This window comes from Haematobia irritans, chromosome 4 (assembly GCF_050003625.1).
Source record: "Haematobia irritans isolate KBUSLIRL chromosome 4, ASM5000362v1, whole genome shotgun sequence".
NCBI classification, from domain to species: Eukaryota; Metazoa; Arthropoda; class Insecta; order Diptera; family Muscidae; genus Haematobia; species Haematobia irritans.
Window position 1 is genome coordinate 17818349 of NC_134400.1, and position 18948 is coordinate 17837296.

Below are 18948 nucleotides of genomic sequence, written 5' to 3' on the forward strand. Positions count from 1 at the left end.
AAAGTAACAAATAATGTTCTATATAAAAAAATAACGAATAAGAAACAAAAAAACTCAAAAATTTTATAAATTGGATCGCCAATAATTATTAAAACTAATGGTTTCAAAACAAGTTGAATTCAAACAATTCCAAAGCACTCAGTAAAAAGCAACGATAATTTTTATAGCCGATTTAACTTTGTTTCAAGATATTTGTTCATGAAAACTGGTTGATTTTAATTAAATTTTGCCAAATGTATGAAATTGTTTCTTAATTTAATTTCTTTTTGCCTAGTTTAAAGATATGAACTAAAAATTAGAAAAAAGGGAGGAACAGAAAACTAACAAATCAACAGAAATGCTATATATCTAAAGGCGACTGCCTTTACAACTAATGTTCAATAACATTTGGGTTCAACAGTGAAAATAGTGGTTGTTTTTTTTTTTTACAACTATTAGGAGATTTTAATAATCTGAACGGAGCACTATCACTGGCCTATTTTTTCAAGCCTCAGACATAAACAGGTATACAAATCTGGCAATTCTACTCTTACTTTTGACTATTCCACTGAGAGCACAGAGAGAGAGAGAGGAAGAGATTGTAAATGATTTGTAACGGTATTTTAAAATATCAGTAATTCAGCATTCTCCCTCTCTCCCTTTGCTGCTGGTACTTATTTACTTCCATAAATTCCAAAAATCATTTGTACTAATGTATTTGTGCCATTAATATTAAATTTTGTAAAGTGTTGTCCAAAAAATAAAGTGTTGTCAAAAAAATAAAATAATATTTATTTATTTACAATGAGCATACAAGATGAAAGTTTTCCCTACGATGATTTGGAGATGTCACAAAATTCAGGTCATCAACGTATGGTATTTCCACATCATAATCCACGTCGTAATGTTTTACAGACAAATCGTGTGGGTAGTGATGGTGATGGTCCAGACTCTACGGATGCTGAAGGGGGCTGCAATGGTTTCTCAGCCCCATCTTCTCCAAGGCATATTAATGATTCGGCCCATTCATCGAATGAAGATGTGGCAGAGTTCGAGACAAGTGGAAAAACTAATGCCAGCGATCCACAAGGTAATAGCTCTGTTCGCGTATTCTTGCAGTAAATAACGTATGCATTAAAAACCAACAAATTAAATTAAACTTTTTGAAAATATTGAACATAAAGAAAATTTTGTTTCTATAGAAAATTTTATTTTTATTGAAAATTTTATTTCTATGGAATATTTTCACAAAATTTTATTTCTATAGAAAATTTTCACTAAATTTTATTTCCATAGAAAATTTTCACAAAATTTTATTTTTATAGAAAATTTTCACAAAATTTTATTTTTATAGAAAATTTTCACTAAATTTTATTTCCATAGAAAATTTTCACAAAATTTTATTTCTATAGAAAATCTTGTGAAAATTTTATTTCTATAGAAAATTTTGTCAAAATTTTATTTCAATACAAAATTTTGACAAAATTTAATTTCTATTTTTGACAAAATTTTCCTAGAAACATTTCCATGAAATATAGAAAATTTTTGCAAAATTTTACTGCCAAAGAAAATTTGTCAAAATTTTGTTTTCCATCGAAAATTTTCACAAATATTTTTTTCTATAGAAAATTTTCTCAAAATTTTATTTCCATAGAAAATTTTGTCAAAATTTTATTTCAATACAAAATTTTGACAAAACTTAATTTCTATCGAAAAATTTTTCAAAATTTTGATTTTCTAGAAACTTTTTGCAAAATTTTATTTCTATATAAAACTTTGTCAAAACTTTATTTCCATAGAAAATTTTCTCAAAATTTTATTTCGATAGAAAATTTTGGCAACATTTTATTTCTATAGAAAATTTTGTTAACATTTTATTTTCTATAAAAAATTGTTGCTAAATTTTATTTCTATAGAATATTTTGCAAAAATTTTATTTCAATACACAATTTTGTCAAAATTTTGATTTTTATAGAAACTTTTTGCAAAATTTTATTTCTATATAAAATTTTGTCCAAATTTTATTTCTATATAAAATTTTGTCAAAATTTTATTTCTATAGAAAATTTTGTCAAAATTTTATTTCTATAGAAAATTTTGTTAAAATTTTATTTCTATAGAAAATTTTGTTAAAATTTTATTTCTATTGAAAATTTTCTCAAAATTTTATTTCTATAGAAAATTTTGGCAACATTTTATTTCTATAGAAAATTTTTGAAAAATTTTATTTCTATAGAAAATTTTTGCAAAATTTTATTTCTATAGAAAATTTTTGCAAAATTTTATTTCTATAGAAAATTTTTGCAACATTTTATTTCTATAGAAAATTTTTGCAAAATTTTATTTCTATAGAGAATTTTGTCAAAATTTTATTTCTATAGACAATTTGGTCAAATTTTATTTCTATAGAAAATTTTGTCAAAATTTTATTTCTATAGAAATTTTTGTCAAAATTTTATTTCTGTAGAAAATTTTCTAATAGAAAATGTAGATAAAATTTTGTCAAAATTTTATTATTTTTATTTTAGAATATTTTCTCAAAAATGTTATTTCCATAGACTATTTTCTCAAAAATTTTATTTCTATAGAATTTTATGTCAACATTTTATTTCTATAGAAAATGTTCGCAAAATTTTACTTCTATAGAAAATTTTATATAATTTCAAAGTTTGTCAAAATTTTATTTCTATAGAAAACTTTCGCAAAATTTTATTTCTATAGAATTTTATGTCAAAATTTTATTTCTATAGAAAACTTTCGCAAAATTTTATTTCTAGGGAAAATTTTGTCAAAATTTTATTTCTATAGAAAATTTTCACTAAATTTTATTTCCATAGAAAATTTTCACAAAATTTTATTTTTATAGAAAATTTTCAAAAAATTTTATTTTTATATAAAATTTTGTCAATATTTTATTTCTATAGAAAATCTTGTGAACATTTTACTTCTATAGAAAATTTTGTCAAAATTTTATTTCTATATAAAATTTTGTCAATATTTTATTTCTATAGAAAATTTTGTCAATTTTATTTCTATAGAAAATTTTGTCAAAATTTTATTTCTATAGAAAATTTTCGCAAAATTTTATTGCTATAGAAAATTTTGTCAATATTTTATATCTATAGAAAATTTTTGTCAAAATGTTATTTGTATAGAAAATGTTCGCAAAATTTTATTTCTAGGGAAAATTTTGTCAAAATTTTATTTCTATAGAAAATTTAGTCACAATTTTATTTTTATAAAAAATGTTGTCTAAATTTTTATTTTGCAAAAATTTTATTTCTATATAAAATTTTGTCAAAATTTTATTTTAGATAAAATTTTGTCAAAATTTTATTTCTATAGCAAATTTTGTCAAAATTTTATTTCTATATAAAATTTTGTCAATATTTTATTTCTATAGAAAATTTTGTCAATATTTTATTTCTATAAAAAATTTTGTCAAAATTTAATTTCTATAGAAAATTTAGTCACAATTTTATTTTTATAAAAAAATTTTGTCAAAATTTTATTATTTTTATTTTAGAATATTTTCTCAAAAATGTTATTTCCATAGAATATTTTCGCAAAAATGTTATTTCTATAGAATTTTATGTCAAAATTTTATTTCTATAGAAAATTTTTGATTTACTTCTATAGAAAATTTTACATAATTTCAAAGTTTGTCACAATTTTATTTCTATAGAATTTTATGTCAAAATTTTATTTTTATAGAATTTTATGTCAAAATTTTATTTCTATAGAAAATGTTGTCAAAATTTTATTTCTATAGAAAATTTTCACTAAATTTTATTTCCATAGAAAATTTTCACAAAATTTTATTTCTATAGAAAACTTTCGCAAAATTTTATTTTTATAGAAAATTTTCACAAAATTTTATTTTTATAGAAAATTTTTGTAAAATTTTGTTTCTATAGAAAATCTTGTGAAAATTTTACTTCTATAGAAAATTTTGTCAAAATTTTATTTCTATATAAAATTTTGTCAATATTTTATTTCTATATAAAATTTTGTCAATATTTTATTTCTATAGAAAATCTTGTGAACATTTTACTTCTATAGAAAATTTTGTCAAAATTTTATTTCTATAGAAAATTTAGTCACAATTTTATTTTTATAAAAAAATTTTGTCAAAATTTTTATTTTTATAGAAAATTTTTTCAAAATTTTATTTCTATAGATAATTTTGTCAGATTTTTATTTTATAGAAAATTTTTTCAAAATTTAATTTCTATAGAAAATTTTGTTAATTTTTTTTTTTTTTTGCGTAATACTCTAACATTTTAAGTATTTTTTTATCTTCTTTTCAGACGCAACAGATATGAATAAAAACGAAAATTCACGCACCAATCAGAAAAAATCCGTATCCTATCAGGACATTCATTCCGAATACACAAAACGCCGCTACAAGCATGTCGAAAGTAAAGTTGGCCAATATATTGCCAATATGAAGGCTCAAGATGAAAAACGCCGGCGTTCAAGTAAATTTCAAAGGCATCGTTCAATGCCCGAAACCCTGAGTGGACCCAGATCCATTGAGCATGTACCCCAAATACGTAATACTCCACCAAAGCGAGGCATATTGCGTCACAGTACCAATGATTTGGATGATATGCGAGAACAAGAATCAATATTGAGTGACCATGATACTGAGAATTTTGATAATATCACAGCTACCACATCATCGTCATCTCGAGATTCGGCTCAACAAGATGCTGGCATCTATTTAGATAAAGATACCTATGAGAAGCTATTGAACGACAGGGAACGATGCGAGTACTTGGAAACAAAGATGGAAGAAGAAAAGGCAGCCTATTGGCGGGTAAAACATAATTTGGATACCATGCGTATCGAGTACACTATGGGCATGGATAAACTTAAACGTCAACTTGAGCAAACACAAAGAATGTCGGGACGCTTTAGCATAGGTGGAATGATGGGAAATTCATTGGGGAGATCGTCATTACCAAGTTTGTCTGACGGTCATCCCAATACTATGGATAAAGGAACACAAACGGATAGTTTATTAACGCCTTCACCAATGCCTTCATCTCATAATAGACATGAGCTATCAATTCCTGGATGTCTGACACCCGATTCCAATAATAATTCATTTGATAATGCCGCAGTGGGTGTCTTGGCTCCAGCCCATCCAAGAATACCAAAATCAATAGCCGCTATTCAACCAACCATTCAGCCTTTATCATTGAATTTCAGTAATATCATGGAACAGGACAATAGCCGTGGCGAAGCCAACATCAACAATACTATGGGTAAGTTTTGAATACTACAATCAATTGAACAATTCCCAGCGTCACCCACATTTTCGACAGAAATTAAATTTGCAAAAATTTTCTATTGAAATAAAATTTTGCAACAAAATTTCTATAAAGATAAAATTTTGACCAAATTTTTCTAAAGAAATAAAATTTTTCAAAAATTTTCTATAGAAATAAAATTTTGCAAAAATTTTCTATAGAAATAAAATTTTGCAAAAATTTTCTATAGAAATAAAATTTTGCAAAAATTTTCTATAGAAATAAAATTTTGCAAAAATTTTCTATATAAATAAAATTTTGCAAAATTTTCTATAGAAATAAAACTTTGAAAAATTTTTCTATAGAAATAAATTTTTTGAAAAAGAAATAAAATTTTGCAAAAGTTTTCTATAGAAATAAAATTTTGCAAAATTTTTATATAGAAATAAAACGTTGACAAAATTTTCTATAGAAATAAGATTTTGAAAAATTTTTCTATAGAAATAAATTAAAAAAAAAAATTCTATAGAAATTAAATTTTTGAAAATATTTTCTACAGAAATTAAAATTTTAAAATAAAATGTTCACAAAATTTTCTATAGAAATAAAATTTTGAAAATTTTTTCTATAGAAATAAATTTTTTGAAAAAGAAATAAAATTTTGCAAAAGTTTTCTATAGAAATAAAATTTTGCAAAATTTTTATATAGAAATAAAACGTTGACAAAATTTTCTATAGAAATAAGATTTTGAAAAATTTTTCTATAGAAATAAATTAAAAAAAAAAAACAATTCTATAGAAATTAAATTTTTGAAAATATTTTCTATAGAAATTAAAATTTTTGAACATGAAATAAAATTTTGACAAACTTTTCTATAGAAATAAAATTTTGCAAAAATTTTTAAAGAAATAAAATTTTGCAAAAATTTTTAGAGAAATAAAACTTTGACTAAATTTCCTATAAAAATAAAATGTTGACAAAATTTTCTTTAGAAATAAACTTTTTCAAAAATTTTCTTTAGAAAAAAAAATTTTCAAAAATTTTCTTTAGAAATAAAATTTTTTAAAAATTTTCTTTAGAAATAAAATTTTTCAAAAATTTTCTTTAGAAATAAAATTTTGACAAAATTTTCTATAGAAATAAAATTTTGACAAAATTTTGCAAAAATTTTCTATAGAAATAAAATTTTGTAAAAATTTTCTATAGAAATAAAATTTTGTAAAAATTTTCTATAGAAATAAAATTCTGCAAAATTTTCTATAGATATAAAATGTTGACAAAATTTTGTATAGAAATAAAATTTTGAAAAAATTTTCTATAGAAATTAAATTTTTGAAAAAATTTTCTATAGAAATAAAATTTTGCAAAAATTTTTATAGAAATAAAATTTTGACAAAATTTCCTATAAAAATAAAATGTTGACAAAATTTTCTTTAGAAATAAACTTTTTCAAAAATTTTCTTTAGAAATACAATTTTTCGAAAATTTTCTTTAGAAATAAAATTTTTCAAAAATTTTTACTAAATTTTCTGTAGAAATAAAAATTTTGGAAAATTTTCTTAAGAAATAAAATACAAAATTTTCTATAGAAATAAAATTTTGACAAAAGTTCGCAAAAATTTTCTATAGAAATAAAATTTTGCAAAAATGTTCCATAGAATAAAATTTTGACAACATTGTCTATAGACATAAAATTTTGACAAAATTTTCTATAGAAATTAAATTTTTAAAAAAACATCTATAGAAAAAAATTGCAAATATTTCTATAGAAATTAAAAGTCAGAAATATTTTCTATAGAAATAAAATTTTGACAAAATTTTCTATAGAAATAAAATTTTGACAAAATTTTCTATAGAAATTAAATCTTTGAAAAAATTTTTTATAGAAATAAAATTTTTGAAAAGGAAATAAAATGTTGCAAAAATTTTCTATACAAATAAAATTGTTCAAAAATTGTATTTCTATAGAAAAAAATTCTATAGAAATAAATTTTTTAAAAAATTTTCTACAGAAATAAATTTTTTTTAAAATATTTCTACAGAAATAAATTTTCTTAAAAAAATTATATAGAAATAAAATTTGTGATATGACATTTTGACAAAATTTTCTATAAAACTAAAGTTTTGCAGAAAATGACTATAAAAATAAAATGTTGCAAAAATTTTCTATAGAAATATAATTTTGCAAAAATTTTCTACAGAAATTAATTTTTTGCAAAATTTAAAAAAAAAAAATTATAAAAATAAAATAAAAAAAGAAGTAAAATTTTGCAAAAATTGTCTATAGAAATAAAATTTTGCAAAAAAATTTCTATAGAAGTACAATTTTCCAAAACTTTTTTAGAAATGCAATTTTGTAAAAATTTTCTATAGGAATATAATTTTGCAAAAATTTTCTACACAAATTAAATTTTTGAAAAAAAATTCTATAAAATTAAATTTTTTTCAAAAAATGTTCTATAGAAATAAAATTTTTGAAAACGAAATAAAATTTTGCAAAAATTTTCTATAGAAATAAAATTTTGACAAAAATGTCCATAGAAATAAAATTTTGATAAAAATTTCTATAGAAATAAAAATTTGACAAAATTGTCTATAAAAATAAAAGTTTGTAAAAATGTTCTATAGAAATAAAATACTATTTACTTTCTCGTATATAATCGAATTATATGTTTTTGTCTTTTTCAGGATTCATTCGTCAGCGTGCAAATTCCTTGGCAAATCGTCAAAGATCCACACCTCTTGTCAACACCACCACCAATGGAAATACCTCAACAACAAGCTCGAAAATGAATGACAGTATTATAGACATTGGCAATTCCGTCAACGAGACGTCGTCCATACAAAAGCCGCGATTAAGTCGTCGCGAAGAATTTCTCCATTATCAAAAACGTCCTCAGCGCTATACATTTATGGAATCACATCGAGGACATGCTATCACAAATCACCGTGAATTGGAGAGCTCATATTCGCCGGATGAAATATCCAATACATTACGAAGTAGTGAGGATAGTGGTGTGGGTTTTCCAAGAAAATTCCATAAACGTCATGGTGGTATACGTGGACGTTTAATGCGTTTATTTGGTGCCTGTACTAAATGCGATGATCCAAATATATCCATGGATACTTTGGGCAATGCACAGCAACGATCATTTTCGCAGATTCCACTTTTGGAAAAAAGTCGAATGAATCTTCGCCAAAATTTACGTTGATATACGAAATTTTGTTTGTTTCTTTTGATTTGTCCATACAAAGTTTAATAGACTTTTCCGCGAGAAAGTTTTTTTAAAACTTTAGATTCTACGTGTGTTTGTGTGTGTGTACATCCCCCCTCAAAACTTTGATTGTCTAGAATTCAGTGTAGCTAATCCCATGTAAGGTTTTCTTTTTTTAATTTGTTCAACACAATTTTCGTTAATTATTATTATTTTTTCCTTAAATTTATATATTTATTTATTTAATTCTTATTCCATATTATTTAAAATATTCCATATTTCTTATTTTATTATTATTTGAGTTTTTGTCAGAAAAAATTATTACTATTCTTGTGTTTGATAAATAATAATAAAATTTGATTAAAATATTTTATTTCATTACAAAGACGGTGTACTAAAATTTTCTAAAAATTTTATTTCTATAGAAAATTTTGTCAAAATTTTATTTCTATAGCAAATGTTTGCCAAATTTCATTTCTATAGAAAATTTTTTCAAAATTTTATTTCTATAGACAATTTTTGCAAAATTTTATTTCTATAGAAAATTTTGTCAAAATTTTATTTCTATAGAAAATTTTTACCAAATTTCATTTCTATAGACAATTTTGTCAAAATTGTATTTCTATAGAAAAGTTTTGCCAAACTTCATTTCTATAGAAAATTTTGTCAAAATTCCCTTTTTGTTTTTATACATGAAATTCCCAGGGGATACAACAACAACCAATTATCAGAATAGATTCAAATAATTCACTAAATCCACTCAAAATTTGTCAAAATTTTATTTCTATAGAATTTTTTGCAAATTTTATTTCTATAGAAAATGTTTGTCAAAATTTATTTCTACAGAAAATTTTGTCAAAATTTTATTTCTATACAAAATTTTGTCAACATTTTTTTTCTATAGAATTTTTTTGCTGAATTTTATTTCTATAAAAAATGTTGTCAACATTTTATTTCTATAGAAATTTTTTGCCAAATTTTATTTCTATAGAAAATTGTGCCAACATTTTATTTCTATAGACAATTTTTGCAAAAATTTATTTCTATAGAAAACTTTGTCAAAATTTTATATCTATAAAAAATTTTGTCAAAATTTTATTTCTATAGAAAATGTTGTCAAAATTTTATTTCTATAGAAAATTTTGTCAAAATTTTATTTCTATAGAAAAAAGTTGTCAAAATTTTATTTCTATAGAAAAATTTTGCCAAATTTATTTCTATAGAAATTTTTGCCAAATTTTATTTCTATAGAAAAATTTTGCCAAATTTTATTTCTATAGAAAATTATGTCAAAATTTTATTTCTATAGAAAATTTTGTCAAAATTTTATTTCTGTAGAAAATTTTTGCCAAATTTTATTTCTATAGAAAATTTTGCCAGAATTTTATTTCTGTTTATGAATTTGTCTCGATAAACCCCAACTAAAACCTTTCGAAATAATAACAGCGGAGTTTATTTGCTTTAGTGGACTGTATTTGACTTGACCGATCTACTTGAATAAATTTGTCTGACTAAATAAAAATACAAAAAAGAACTGAGATGACAGAAAAGAAAATACAGTGATGGAAAATGAGTAAAAGGTACGAAATACAAAAAAGCACAAATGATGCAAAATAAAGGTAGTGTTCATCCATTCATCAACATCCCGGGCGGCCCTGAAACAGCGTTTCAGCATATAGGTAACTTCACAAGCTTCGTTATCGGTCTGGTCATTTCGCCCTGGCTAGTGCGAAGTCTGGCAACTCTCACAAGGCCATCCTTGCCTGGAAAAGTTTCAGTCACGCGTCCCGTGACCCATACGGCTGGTGGTGTATTGTCCTCCTTGACTAGGACGAGATCATTCAATTCAATGTTTTGGGTTATCTTTGTCCACTTCGGACGTTGCTGTAGGGAAGTCAAGTACTCTCTGCTCCATCGCTTCCAGAAGCCTTGATGCATGGCCTGAACGTGCTGCCAATAATCGAGTCGATTCGCAGCCAAGTGTGTCAGATCTCCTTCGGGTACCATTGTCGCAGGTCGACCAATTAGAAAGTGTGAGGGTGAAAGGTAGTCTACCTCTGTGTCTGGAGCAATTCCCAATGGTCTGGAATTGACAACTGCCTCGATTTGCGCCAAAAGCGTGCGCATCTGCTCAAACGTTAGGATAGTATTGCCAATCACACGCTTCATGTGTAATTTCACTGACCGGACAGCCGACTCCCAAATGCCTCCCCAATGAGGCGAATACGGGGGTATAAATACCCATTTTATGCGTTCCTTAGCCAAAGCTGTCGCTACTGCAATGTTGTGGTCTTCTGATTGTAGTTGTCGATACATCTCGTCTAGTTTACGTCGTCCACCAATGAAATTCCTGCCGTTGTCGCTGAATATTGTGGAACACTTGCCTCTCCGAGCCATGAAAATTCGCAGCGCAGACAAAAATGAATCTGTACTCATATCAGTGACCAGTTCCAGGTGGATTGCTGATGTGACCATGCAGACAAATAGGCACACGTATCCCTTGGACGTCTTTGCATTCCTGCCTCTGTGTAGCTTCAAGATGAAAGGTCCTGCATAGTCGCAGCCTGAGTTCTCAAATGGAAATGCCTGTCTAACTCTTACTGATGGAAGATCTGCCATTCGTTGCTCGGTTGTCTGTCGTGAGTAACGGAAACATCTCAAACATTCGTGGGTAACCTTTCGTATCAAATTTCTGGCTCCTATGATCCAATATTGCTGTCGGATAATTACAAACAATGAGAAAACTCCAGGGTGCAGATTAGTTTTGTGTTCCTCGTTGACGATCATACGTGTGACATTATGATTTTTCGGCAGGATAATGGGATGACGTGTATCCTCAGACAGTTGCGAATTTTCGATACGACCTCCAACACGTAGCAATCCCTTATCATCGATAAATGGTGACAGCCTCAAAAGTCTTGACTTGGAGCTAATAGGCTCCCCTCTCTGTAAACATCTCTTCTCTTCCATGAAACATTCTTGAGCCAAACTCAAACATTGTATTCTAGCCTCATCAAGTTCAGCCAACGTCAAATATGAATGTTTCGATTTCTGATGTGTCCTTGTATTCTTGCTAAAACGAATCACATACGCCATTATACGTAGTACTCTCGACCAGGATGATGTTCTTTCAATCAAAGCATTCAATGGAAATTGCGAAGTATCTGGACATGATACGAGCGTTGTCTGATGCTTCATTTCGACGTCAATCTGTTCATTGTCTATTGGATCCAAATCGTTATCGTGTTCTGCACAGTTCAATGGTTCCCTCAACCATCTGGGCCCATTCCACCATAAATCGAAATCCAAAAGTTGCTCAGCCATAACTCCCCTTGATGCGCAGTCGGCTGGGTTTTGTTTAGATCGGACATGACGCCATACATTCCTAGGAAGCGAGTCTAGTATCTCCGATGTCCGATTGGCGACAAATGTCTTCAGTCTGGCAGGTTGAATAGATAGCCATGACAATACGACGGTGGAATCACACCAGGCAAATATCTCCATATTCTGTTGTCCTAAACTTGCCACAACTGTTTTCATTAATCTTGTCAAAAGCAACGCTCCACAGAGCTCCAATCTGGGCAATGAGACTTGTTTCAGGGGTGCAACGCGTGTCTTCGATGCCATAATTGAAACGTGAACATTCCCCTCGTCGTCTAAAGCTCGGCAAAATATGACCGCTGCGTATGCCTTAGTTGACGCGTCACTGAACCCGTGCAGCTGCATCTCATTCCGGTTCTCAATAAAGCGTCTCAATCTTAGGTTGTCCAGATTAGTCAAATCACACCGATATTTGTGCCATATTGCAGCTAATCTCTCGGGTAAAGGATCATCCCAACCTAGATTCTGTAGCCACAACTCTTGAAACAGGATCTTAAATTTGACTGTCACTGGTGACACCAGTCCAAGAGGATCGAAGACGCGTGCGACATCTGATAGAACCATTCGTTTAGTCGCCAGACTGGAACTATTCAACCGAACTCTGTAGAATATAAAGTCTTCGGAATCCCAATAAATTCCAAGAACCTTTGTCAAATCCGAATCAAGTCGTAAAAAACCGTTTTCATTGTCGCTAGCTTGTTCCTTGATCTTCGGTGAATTAGAAACCCATTTTCCTAATTCCAATCCGCATTTCGAAAATAAATCAACCAATTCATCACGATATTGTTGCAAAGTTATTTCTGATGACGCACCTGTGAGTACGTCGTCGACGTAAAAATCCTCCATAAGTATTCGTGATGCATTCGGGTGCGTATCTCGATAATCCTCAGCAATCTGTTGCAGAACTCTGACTGCCAAAAAAGGTGCACAGGCTGTGCCATAAGTCACCGTACAAAGCTCAAAATGTTGAAGCTTCTCTTTCGAATCTTCCCTCCATACAATTCTTTGAAAATTCCGATGTTTTTCCGCAACCCAAATTTGCCGGAACATCTTGACTATGTCAGCCGTAAATACGTATCGATGAAATCTAAATCTCAAGCAGACTGCAAAGAGATTCCTTTGTATTGGAGACCCAATATGTAACTTGCTATTCAACGAGTGTCCAGTAGAGTCCTTGAATGACCCGTCAAATACAATTCTAAGCTTCTTACCCACAATGGGATGATGTGGAAGATAGAAGATTCTCCCGTCTGTTACATTGATCTCATTCTCTGACAATTCTCTCATATGACCAAGGCTTTTGTATTCATTCATAAAATTCGTGTATTGCTTCTTCAGATTCAAATCCTTTTCAAGTCGTCTTTCCGTGGCACGGAAACGTGTCATAGCTCCTGATAACGTATCTGCAAATGCTGGCTCCTCGTTGACAAACGGAAGCTCCACCACATATTTCCCATCCGAGGCTCGGCCATGGGTTGTTCTAAAATGTTCTTCCACGACGTGGAACGGTTCATCCGCCGATGGCGAAATAAAATTCTCTTCGATTTCCCAAAATGACCGTAATAGGTCATCGACGTCTACCAACGATACCATGGAGGTAGCAGCTGCCTGTTGTTCCGAATAAGCCACACCGGTCACAATCCAGCCAAATATAGACGATACTGCCACAATGTTGTCATGTTGATCCCGTATCTTATCCATGGTGAAGATATCCCATACATATCCTGCTCCAATTAGAATATCCACTTCGCTTGGTCTATTAAAAGCAGGATCGGCAAGTTTAACATTAGCAAATCTATCTAACAGAGACCCTTCTAGCATAAATCTTGGCATATTCGAGGTTATCTTGTTCAAAACATGGACTCGTGCATCTATTGTCTTATCCATAACTCTTGATCGCATCTGAATGAAGCAATGTCCATTGGTCGTATCAGCCTTAATCGATGATATACCAGAAAGTGATATTCGAGAAGGTTGTCTTGAAATTCCGGTTTTCTTTAAAAAGTTCTCTGTGATATAAGAAAGTTCAGATGCTGTATCCAATAATACGCGACACGGTACATATTCACCCTTGTGATTTCGAACTTCAACCAGAGCTGTTGGCAAAATATGACTCAGTCCTCTGACAGAGCGAGTTCCTGCTGCAAATGATTCCGGAATTGAGCTGAGAGATACATGTCTATCCGCCACAGCTGCATCCCTAGATGATGAAGGACTATCAACAGCCTCCTCCTGATGAGTCAGTGAATGATGCTTACGTTTGCATGTCTTGCACCTGTTGTTCGAGCTACAAGCATTAGCGGTATGTCCCTTCCCCAAACAATTGAAACATAAATTTCCAACTCGTACAAATGAACGACGCTGATCTATCGATAGTGATAAAAACTGTGGACATTTATGCAGTAGATGGTCGCTAGCAGAACATTTAAAACAACTTCTAGAATCACCCGTAGCTACCATTGTTGTCATTGATTGTTGTCTACCACCATGCTGTTTATGCCTCTTCGATCCAAGTTCAAGTTGCTCACAACGTTGATCCAGGAATTTCAAAAATATGCCTACAGTTGGATCTACCTCATCGCGACTATGCTCAAACCATCTTCTACGCGTCTCGGCATCCAATTTCCCACTCAACAGATGCAACAACCATGGATCTCTGCCATTCTTTCCGATTGCGTCTAAACCTCGTATGACTTCATGAGTTGTATCTGATATCTTGCGTAGACCCACAGGATCCTCTTCTTTGGCTGGCTTCAAACTCATAAAAGTTTCAATGTACGACGTAACAATGTGCCGTGGTCGATCATATCGTTCCTCAAGCCGTTCCCAGGCGACAGAATACGATGCGTCAGAAACCTGCAGATGTCGAATAAGCCTAGAAGCATCATCTCGTAAAAGCGAAGTCAAATAATGAAATTTCTGAACGTCTGATAAATCGGTTCTTGACCCAATTGTAGATGAAAATAAATCTTTAAAAGCGCACCAATCCTTGTAGTTACCAGTAAATGGTTCAATTCTAATCTTCGGTAATTCACCTCTCGACTGCGATGGAACCTCTGCTACTCGTTGAAGTATGGACGACTGTTGATCAGCAAATCGCGAAAATGCATCATTTAAATTAGGCGTAGATTCCCTAGGACCTAAGGAACGTTTCAATGTCTCAAATCTTCCTTTCGTCGAAAGGTATTTCTCCTCGTATGTTGCGATATCCTGATCTGGACATGTATATCCGTCAATTTCCTCATAATCATAAAGTCTTGTAGTCCATTCTTCAAATTTTACCCACAAATTGTCTAATCGTGAAATACGTACGTTCAAATCCTCAACGGTCAAATTGTCGATAGGTTCATTCGCAAATGTATGAGCTCGTGTCAGTGATGCCTTAAGAACACGAATGTTCTTCAAAACCACGTTCATTTCATCAGCCATAATAAATCAAATTAAAATGAATGTACTTACAGTTTTTCACAGCAGTGTTTATGCAAACAATATTGACAATCGAAATTCCACATAAATACGTTAAAATCATGCAACCAATTCAATGTTGCCAATGTTCAAATGTTGCAAATACCATTCAAATGTTGCCGAAATATCCACTAGCTGCCTTATAAATCAATACACGCACATAATCGTAGTCATATGGCAACCAATCACACACACACGAATCGTTCACCAACCGATTGTTCCAGTTTACGACGTAAACAACACACATACATTCATACAATTTCAAAATAACGAATTTTTTCTTATGGCAACAGTATACATATATTACAAACACAAACAACGAGTAATAGCAAAGGCGAAGACACAACAACAAGCTCAACACAAATTAGGCAAAACACAAATTTCAAATCCAACGTATTCCTTCAACAACAACAATTCACGACGTCAATGCTCTCAATCACTCTTTTTCCTTCTTCGCTTTTATTTACGTATGTAGATCTGTCGTTAAACTTTGGTAATTCTGAGAGACATTAGAACATGTACATATGTATATGAACGATTGTACGCACGAAACATGTAGCTGACAAACAACCCTTATTTTTCACTCTCATGACAAATGCATGTATGTATGGCTAACATAGATACATGCATTCACAACAGATCTTCTCCTGCAACCAAACGATTTATTTGTATGTATGTATACCGATTAAGTATGTCTTGTACCGAGGCTTTCACGTATATGCCCGTCACTCGTGTACAGTGTATATACAAACAATTTAACAATATTGCATCATCCTTTTGTCAGACTGACTATTTGTTCGACGAACACAATTTTTCATACATATTTACGTCAATATGTATTTCACAATTCACATTGTTTAAAAATCGATCACTATGACAAATTCCTTCTTTTCACACGTAAGACCATAAATACCGATTTTGCGAATGTCTAAAAATCGCGATCCGACTCCAGAAGGACCAATAAATGTTTATGAATTTGTCTCGATAAACCCCAACTAAAACCTTTCGAAATAATAACAGCGGAGTTTATTTGCTTTAGTGGACTGTATTTGACTTGACCGATCTACTTGAATAAATTTGTCTGACTAAATAAAAATACAAAAAAGAACTGAGATGACAGAAAAGAAAATACAGTGATGGAAAATGAGTAAAAGGTACGAAATACAAAAAAGCACAAATGATGCAAAATAAAGGTAGTGTTCATCCATTCATCAACAATTTCTATAGACAATTTTTGCCAAATTTTATTTCTACAGACAATTTTTGCACAAATTTATTTCTATTCAAAATTTTGTTTACATTTTATTTTCTATAGAAAATTTTTGCTAAATTTTATTTCTATAGAAAATTTTGTCAAAATTTTATTTCTATAGAAAATTTTGTCAAAATTTTATTTCTATAGAAAATTTTGTCAAAATTTTATTTCTATAGAAAATTTTGTCAAAATTTTATTTCTATAGAAAATTTTGTCAAAATTTTATTTCTATAGAAAATTTTGTCAAAATTTTATTTCTATAGAAAATTTTGTCGAAAGTTTAATTCTATAGAAAATTTTGTCAAATTTTATTGCTATAAAAAATTTTAAGAATTATTTTTCATAGTTTCGGCTATAGGTCGATTAAAAAACGTAGATATGATGTTTTTCTTTTATTTTTATTTCCAATATTTCGGTTGACTTCGTCAAAACCGTTTTCAAGGCTGAAGTGAAACAAAAAACAGAAAATTGTTTTTAAATTTAATTACAAAAATCACTAACAAACAAAACCAAACAATAAATTATTAAACTATTATAATTTACATTTGTTCTGGTGTACACAGCTTCACACTCTGTTTTACACTGAATTTAACTTTCTATTGTGCTTTTGTATTGTATGTCTATATATTCGAGCGCAGTTCTCAATGTCTTTCTTGTAATTCATTCTCTCGTCAGGTGGAGTGTTGATAATGTGTAGCATCTCAAGAGTAAATCTGCGTCTGTAATTGTTTTCGTGGTCTAAAATTTCTACCCCTTCAAAGTTTGGCTTGTGACCAGTCTGCGCACAGTGGGCCGCGAGTGCTGTTTTCTGCTCCATGGGTTTGTCAGTGGCTTTAATGTCAGATTTGTGAGAAGATAGTCTGGTTTTGAGTTTTGTCATTGTAGTGCCAATATATGTCTTTTGACATAAATTAGATTTGTCACCTTTACATTTAATCTTATATATTATATTGCTTTTATCGTCATTTTTAATTTTGGTTTTAGTTTTGCTAAATAGTCCCTTTACTGTTTTGGTAGTCTTTAACGCGAGCTGATATTTATCTTTGTCGTATATATCAGACTTACACAGTCGCTCCGAAAAGCCAGCTATATAAGTCACTGGCTTGTAAATTTTCATAACTTTTTCGTTACTCTCATTTTTGTTGTTCATCTGTTTCGATTTTACCTTATTTATTAGATTCTGAATTGTTCTTTTTGGGAAGTCATTATTGGTAAGTATCTTTCTAATTTTCTCTTCATTTTCCAAGTGAAATCCAGGATCACTAATGCTGAGTACTCTTCTGATGAAGTTAGTCGCAGTGTTAATTATGATACGTTTGTTATGATTGGAATAAAAGTTAAGTAGACGTCCAGAAGCTGTTGGTTTTTGATACCAGTTTAATTTTAGTTGGTTACCTTGTCTATGAACTATTGTGTCAAGATATGGCAACTTTTGGTCCAGCTCCTCTTCCTTCGTGAATTGGATTTGTCGGTTGTAAGAATTTAAAGCGTTAAGAGTTTCTTCGACGTCTGATCTTTTTATAATGGCGAATATGTCATCTACATACTTAGTTACTACACGAGGCTTGGTTGTCTTCTTAAATACGTCGTCCAAAAGTTCCTCCATAATGATGTCCGCTATGATTGGTGAAGCGGGGGATCCCATGGGCATGCCTTTTAGTTGCTCATAAACTCTGTCCTCAAATTTGAAATATCGTGTATCCTTAATGCAAAATATTATTAAATCTTTGAATATGTCCTTTGGTATTTCTGTATATTGCTCAATTTTTGTCCATTTTCTTTCAATCGTCTGAATCGCCAAGTTTATGGGTATACTTGGAAACAGGGATACAACGTCAAAGGAGATTAGAACTTCGTCATCTTGTATTGGCATGTCATTCACTTTAGACTTAAAGGCTATCGAGTCTTTTACATTGTATTTTGAGTCTTCTGTAATATTCTTTAATATGTTTACTATGTATTTGCATAGATTATACGAAGGTGAGTTTACTGACGAACAAATAGGTCGTAATGGTGTGCCCTCCTTGTGTATTCTTGGTAGACCGTAAATCCTTGGCGCTATTGCGGTCCTGCTTGTCAATTTGTTTTTTTCTTGCATACTAATAATATTAAGGTTAAACAGTTTATCCACTAATTTATTATTCTTTGTCTGGAGTCTTGAAGTAGGATCCACTTTTAATCGTTTGTACGTACACATATCGTGTACAATCTCTTTCATCTTTAAATTGTATTCCATTTTGTCCATTGTCACTGTTTTTCCACCTTTGTCACTAGTTAGAATCAGAATGTCGTCATTGTCCTTTAAATATTTTCTTGTTTGTACCACTGTATTTGCTGTATATCTGTCTCTCATTTTGTCAAAATTTTATTTCTATAGACAATTTTTGCCAAATT

General features: G+C 29.6%; 3 protein-coding genes across 3 annotated transcripts; 1 reads left to right on the plus strand and 2 right to left on the minus strand.

Moving 5' to 3' along the window:
- Positions 1 to 700: 700 nt before the first annotated feature.
- On the plus strand, positions 701 to 8838 carry swa (swallow). Its single transcript, XM_075306150.1, has 3 exons — positions 701 to 1069; positions 4290 to 5252; positions 7927 to 8838. The coding sequence occupies exons 1-3, from the start codon at positions 784 to 786 to the stop codon at positions 8448 to 8450; spliced, it is 1773 nt and encodes a 590-aa protein (XP_075162265.1). The 5' UTR covers positions 701 to 783; the 3' UTR covers positions 8451 to 8838.
- A 1283-nt stretch (positions 8839 to 10121) lies between these two features.
- On the minus strand, positions 10122 to 15263 carry LOC142235310 (uncharacterized). The gene has a single exon (XM_075306566.1). It carries the CDS (start codon positions 15261 to 15263, stop codon positions 10122 to 10124), a length of 5142 nt encoding a protein of 1713 aa, XP_075162681.1.
- A 96-nt stretch (positions 15264 to 15359) lies between these two features.
- On the minus strand, positions 15360 to 18907 carry LOC142235311 (uncharacterized). The gene is made up of 2 exons (XM_075306567.1): positions 17306 to 18907; positions 15360 to 15434 (listed from the first exon to the last, which is right to left on the minus strand). The coding sequence occupies exons 1-2, from the start codon at positions 18905 to 18907 to the stop codon at positions 15360 to 15362; spliced, it is 1677 nt and encodes a 558-aa protein (XP_075162682.1).
- Between the last annotated feature and the right edge of the window lie 41 nt (positions 18908 to 18948).

Bases quoted from the DNA above. Each gene is read 5' to 3' on its own strand.
- swa (XM_075306150.1), top strand. From the start codon at position 784: ATGAGCATACAAGATGAAAGTTTTCCCTACGATGATTTGGAGATGTCA. The intron at 1,070-4,289 runs GTAATAGCTCTG...TCTTCTTTTCAG, and splicing joins TAATGCCAGCGATCCACAAG to ACGCAACAGATATGAATAAA. The intron at 5,253-7,926 runs GTAAGTTTTGAA...TGTCTTTTTCAG, and splicing joins CAACATCAACAATACTATGG to GATTCATTCGTCAGCGTGCA.
- LOC142235310 (XM_075306566.1), bottom strand. From the start codon at position 15,263: ATGGCTGATGAAATGAACGTGGTTTTGAAGAACATTCGTGTTCTTAAG.
- LOC142235311 (XM_075306567.1), bottom strand. From the start codon at position 18,907: ATGAGAGACAGATATACAGCAAATACAGTGGTACAAACAAGAAAATAT. The intron at 15,435-17,305 runs GTAGAAATTTTA...TTTATAAGGCAG, and splicing joins ACAAGCCAAACTTTGAAGGG to CTAGTGGATATTTCGGCAAC.